The following is a 6,000-nucleotide window of genomic DNA, read 5'->3' as shown; positions in this document are numbered from 1 at the left end:
TTGAAAGACTACAGAATCATGGGAAAAAAGCCATGAATTCTATGTGCAGTATTCCCCTAGCTCTGGAGTTCTGCCATTCTCATTGATGGGTAAACTTGGTCTTGGCTGGCTGTTCTCGCTGATCTTCTGGGGGAGGGGCCTGTTGCCGTGGTTCCCAAATGTCTTTGCCGGAGGCAGAATTGCCCCACCCTTGCCAGTCCGGGCTAAGTAATCTGCTTGGGTTTGCTCTCGGGAGCTTTTGTTCCCTGCAAGCTTTCCGTACAGCTTTGGAGGCTGAGAGTGAAAATGGTGGCCTCCCAATCTCTGCCCCGGAGGAGCTGAGAACTCGGGGCCCCGCTCCTCAGTGCGCCACCAGAGAAAAGCAGTCAGTCACTCCTGTCTCCCTGGTCTCTGGCCGCACTCCGTGCTCACCTGGCCTGTGACCGAGCGTTTCTATCTCTGGCACCCGACCCCGTGTGGAGTCTCCAAACCCAGCAGATCCCTGCAGTGCACTCCTGTGCCTCTCCTCCTGGTGGAGGAAGGGGAGTCTCCCCGGATCTGCCACTTGTTGGGTCCCTGCTGGAGGAGCAGTGGCCCGACTGTGCCACAGATCATGGTTTATGGCAACCCTGAGCTGAGAGCCCGCTCCTCGGCTCCGTCTCTGCAGCCGGCTTCCCCGCTCCGATACCTGGGAGCTCTGCCGCACTCAGGCACCCCCGGTCTTTATGTGACCCTGAGGGTCCTGAGACCACACTGTCCGCGAGGGTTCCACCCCCTGCTCAGCCACTGGAGCGACGTCCCTCAGCGGAGCAGACTTCTAAAAGTTCCGATTTTGTGCTCCACGGCTCGATGACTTGCCAGAAGCGGCCGACGGAGGCCCCCTGCCCCCGCTGCTATCTTCCCAAATATCACCTCAGATTCACTTCTCCGCACATCCTACCTTCCAGAAAGTGGTCGCTTTTCTGTTCAGAGTTGTTGCTATTCTTTTCTTCGATCTCCTGTTGAGTCTGTAGGTGTTCAGAATGGTTTGATCCCTATCTAGCTGAATTCCTGGGACCAGACGAAATTTAGGTCTCCTACTCCTCCGCCATCTTGCTCCTCCTCCAAAATATAAATTTTTTTTTTTTTTTAAAGATTTTATTTATTTATTCATGAGAGACAGAGAGAGAGAGGCAGAGGGAGAAGCAGGCTCCCAAGGAGCAAGGAGCCTGATGCAGGACTCGATCCCAGGACCCTGGGATCAGGACCTGAGCCGAAGGCAGACGCTTAACCATCTGAGCCACCCAGGCACCCCAAAATATAAATATTTTTAAAAGGAGGTGTGGCAGATTCTATTTTCCAAAGACGGTCACAAGAGTAATTTGCATACCAAATGCTCTTTGGTAGACAGACCTTGCCATACCCACATCAAGAAGTGGAGTCCATTTCTCCAACCCTGGAATCTGAGCATGCTCTGTAACTGCTTTGGCCAATAGAATATGGTAGAAATGATGCTGTACCAGAAAATAGAATCAATTGAAAACTCTCAGAACTAGTAAGAGACTTCCAAAACGTGGCTGGAAATAAGATCACAATTACAAAAATTAGTATTTTTCTCACATACCAAAATAAACATTTAGAAAGTACAATGAAAAAAAAAAAGTATCTAATCACAATACCCAGAAAAATATAAAACAAGTAGAAATAAATCATAAATGTCTAGGACTGTATCAGTCAGGGTCTCAGCAGGAAACAGACGGTATGTTCAAATTAGGATAACTGGAGGTGGGTTTAACAAAAAGACTTTTTACAAGAAGAGGCAGGGCATAGGGAAACCAGTAAGGATGGTGTAGCAGCAACTGCAAGCTATCACCACCCTAGGTGGGTGGCATGGGAGGTACTAGTTACTAGAGTCCAAATTGAGAGGGTCCTGGAGAAAAGGCCACCTTGAAAAGGTCAGGGAACTCAATGGAGACACCAGCCAGCTCAAGGCATCCCAACCTCACTCTCCTCCCTTCCTCTCCTCAGGGCTCCCCATTGGCCAAACCCAATTAGAAGCTGAGGGGTGAAGGCACCCATGATGTTGCCTACCAGGTCAGGCTCCCTGGGACAGTACAGGGCAGAGAGTAAACCTATAGGGGCAAACAAAATACCTGGCACAAGAAACCTGTATGCTAAAAGCCACAAAACTTTAGTGAAGAACCCAAAAGAATTCAACACCACCACCACCAAAACAGGAAGCCATGTTCCTAGAAAGTCTCAGTATTTTAATTGTCGATTCAGCCTAAATTGTTCTATAAAAACCACGAAGGTGCAAATAAGTTCATAGTAAGTGTTATAAGGCTTATCTGAAAGAGGAAATGTCTTATTAAAAGCAAGAGAATTTATTAAAAAAAAGAAAAAAGATAAGTGAGAAAAGACTCCCCTACCAGATATACCAGACATGATAATACAACAGATATTGACAAATGAATCCATGGAACAGAACAGGAGAATTTAAAAATAGACACGGGCACATGGAAATTTAATGTAAAGGTGGCATTTTTTTTTTTTGATTTTTTTTAAGATTTTATTTATTTGAGAGAGAGAGAGCACAAGCAGGGGGAGGGGCAGATGGAGAAGCAGGCTCTCCGCTGAGCAAGGAGCCCGATATGGGACTCGATCCCAGGACTCTGGGATCATAACCTGAGCCGAAGACAGACGCTCAACCAACTGAGCCACCCAGGCGTCCCAAGGTGGCATTTTAAATCAGCAGGAAAAGAATGAACTGTTCAGCAGTAAATATTTAGGAAGAACTGGTTGTGCATTAGGAAAAAAATAAAATTACTTGTCCAATTGACCATACACGTGTGTGCGCATACACCCACACCCACACACACACAATGCATGTAATTAAGTGCAAGGAAGACTGTAGGAAGGGATTGATGCCTAACTATTAATAGTAGTAATCCTTTGGGGACAGCAGTAAGACTTTTGGGGGGGGTCCTAATGGAAGGTTATTTGAATTTTTAAAATGTGAATGTTTTCATGTATTCTCTGTCATATTTTAAACTGAAAAAGAAATGAGAAATTGAAAGTCAACCAAGTGGGATGCAAGCAGATGATGATTTATATCCTTCCAAAAAATGTATAGCCTTCAAAAAAAAGGTCATTCATATTAAATACACAAAAGAAAAAGAGGCATTGTGTGCTAATTCATGATATAAATAGGCACAATCCAGGAAATCAATGTCTATTTCGCAATTTACCATTTCATCTCTGATAACTGCAATGCCAACTATTTGTTCTGCGACTTCAGCTACAAATGCCTTCATTGGTGTTCCATCCTGAAAAGATAAGGATGGATTTTAAGACCCTTAAAAATATAACTATCAAGGTTTCTCTAAGGAGTCAGTCGTGGGCCTTAAGCATGGTCACCTAATGACAATGACAGTCAGAGCCAACATCCATCAGTACTTACCTTTGGACCATGTACTAAGTTAAATGTCTTCCCTGTGTTCACTGAATCCTCATTCCTACAAGGTAAATATTATCACTACCTCTATTTCACTTACAAGAAAATAAGGCTTGGGGGGCTGAGGAACATGCCAAGACTTCCAGCTAGTAAGGGATGAATCTGTGATTCAAACCACAGTCCCTTTGACTTTGAATCCATTTTCTTTAGCTCTACATCAGTGGTTCTCAAAAATTATGATCTCAGGACCCTATTCCCTGAGGACTCCAAAGAGCATGGAGTAGTGTGTTAAAGCTATCTATTGGTAGTTTCTGTATTACAAATTAAAACCGAGAAAAATTTTAATTTGTTTATTCATTTTTGTTTAATTTACTAATTAAAACAAAATTTAAAATTTGACAAAAATATTTAGAGAGGAGAGTAGCATTGTTTTATATTTTTGCAAATCTCTTTAATGTCTGGCTTAATGGAAGGCAGCTGGATGCTCATATCTACTTCTGCATTCAATCTGTTGCAATATGTTATTTTGGTTGAAATAAATGAAAAAAAAATCTGTCTTCACAAAGATACAGAGTTGGAAAGCAGAGAAGTATTTAAACAATCATTTCAGATAATTATGGATATTCTTCTCTGATGATCCACCAAAACTCAACAAGTGGTACTGTTTTAAAGATGAGCTGCAATGTGGAGTCTAAAACCATATCAATAAATTGGTATACATCGTCACATTAAAACCCATCCGTCTATTCTGCTGTTTGAATGAATCTTCTACTATGTGTGATTTTGTAACATCATGTTTTATCTAGAAAATATTGGTTCACCAAACTTACACATATTTCCCAAATGTTGACCTATGACAAAATATCAAAGCGTCACATTTGATAATATCATCACCAGCCTCATCAGAACAATTTTTAAGATTTTGGAAGCTGTCAAGCTCACGATGAGAGATATTGATTTTCCAAAATTCTGATTTTTTATTGAAAGCTTGGATTTTATCAGAGGGAACAAATGCTGTCAGTTGTTTCCTTGGAGAGACAGCCTCACTTCATTCATTTTTAAGAAAACGTCTGGTCTCCAAGACTGAATAACCACATTTTGTCTGCCAGCTGTTCTTTCAAGTAAAAATGGTGTTGCAGGAGAACGGTGGCTGGGTCAGCATGAAGATCAAATAATTGCAGAAATGCTTTCTCTTGAAACAAGCAACAACTTCAGTCTACAGCAGAAGAGCATTATGTGCATTTCTCATTTTTTGTCACAACAGAACATTGAAAATATAGGTACCTAAGGATTGAAGTTTAATAAAGTTAATAATTTTTACTGCTTCAAGTGAAACTGGCTTTTCCTTTTTTTAAATTGAAATTTATATGGAGATAGCTGCAGACTCACAAGCAATTTTAAGAAATAATACAGAGAAATTCCTTGTACATGTCGCCCAGTATCCCGTCATGATAACATTCTGCAAAAGTCTAGTATATTATGACAAGCAGGGAATGCACATTGCTATGATTGTGTGTATGTGTATCAAGTTCTACACAATTTTATACCCTGTAGAGGTTCATGTATCCACCACCACAGTCAAGAGACTGAACGGTTCCAACACAAAGATCCCTTGGGTTGCCCTACAAGAACCATACCCATCTACTCCCTGTCCTCCTCTTGTCCTTAACCCCTGGCAACAAATAATCTCTTCTCCATTTCTAAAATTGTGTTATTTCAAAAATGCCAAATAGGTGGAATTATATAGTATGTAACCTTTAGGGTTTGGCTCCCTCCCATCCCCCAGCTCAGTGCAATTTTCTGCAGATTCATCCAAGTTGATGCATGCATCAACAATGCATTCCTTTGTATTGTTAAGTATTACTCCATGGCATGGATGTGCCACAGTTTACCCACTCACCTGTTGAAGGACATCTGGGCCAATTCTGACTGCTTATGAACAATCGTGTACAAGTCTTCATTTCTCTGGGATAAATGCCCAGAAGTGCAATTACTAGGTCATATGATTGTTGCTTTGAGGTTTTTGAAGAAACAGCCAAAATGTCTTCCAGAGCAATGGTATCATTTTACATTCCCACTGGCAACATATAAATGATCCTATTTCCCTGCATCCTCCCTAGCATTTAGTGGTGCCTCTCTTTGTGTTTTAGCCAGTCTGTTGATGTGCAATGCTATCTTCACTAGGCTCTCTTTTCCTTATTGTTACTATGAGTGAATGGCGATGAAGAAACCGATGAAATCTGGTGCCCACTGCCTTGATCCACACTGAGGCTCCCAAGGTTTGCCCACCACTGCATTTGCACCATCAGTGTGAATATCAATACAGTGGAAAAGGAAAATAGTTCCTTATTCTTATTATGCAAATAGTTTTCACTTCACAGAACCCCCCTGAAAATTGATGTCTCAGAGACCCCTATGACTCCTTAAACCCCACTTTGTGAACAGGGTGATACATCATACTGCATTGGCAGGTCAGGAGGGAAGGAGCAAATAAATGAAAAACAAAAAACAAAAAACCCAAAAAGATCAAGACAAACCAAAACAGAAAACATGTGCTAGAGAGAAGTTTTATTTTAATTTGATGTCTT

The 6,000-nt window shown here is 41.7% G+C and overlaps 1 protein-coding gene across 1 annotated transcript in view; it reads right to left on the bottom strand.

The window, feature by feature from the left end:
* CFAP61 (cilia and flagella associated protein 61) overlaps positions 1-6,000 on the bottom strand; it is a 296,977-nt gene that overhangs the window by 166,896 nt on the left and 124,081 nt on the right. The window contains exon 15 of the mRNA XM_032420163.1: positions 3,207-3,284. Within this exon, the coding sequence (XP_032276054.1) occupies positions 3,207-3,284 (78 nt within the window). The remainder of the gene's footprint in view (positions 1-3,206; positions 3,285-6,000) is intronic.

This window comes from Phoca vitulina, unplaced genomic scaffold (genome assembly GCF_004348235.1).
Source record: "Phoca vitulina isolate PV1807 unplaced genomic scaffold, GSC_HSeal_1.0 scaffold22, whole genome shotgun sequence".
Classification (NCBI taxonomy): domain Eukaryota; kingdom Metazoa; phylum Chordata; class Mammalia; order Carnivora; family Phocidae; genus Phoca; species Phoca vitulina.
The sequence above is the reverse complement of the archived record's forward strand: the minus strand, read 5'-3'. Positions and strand labels throughout refer to the sequence as shown.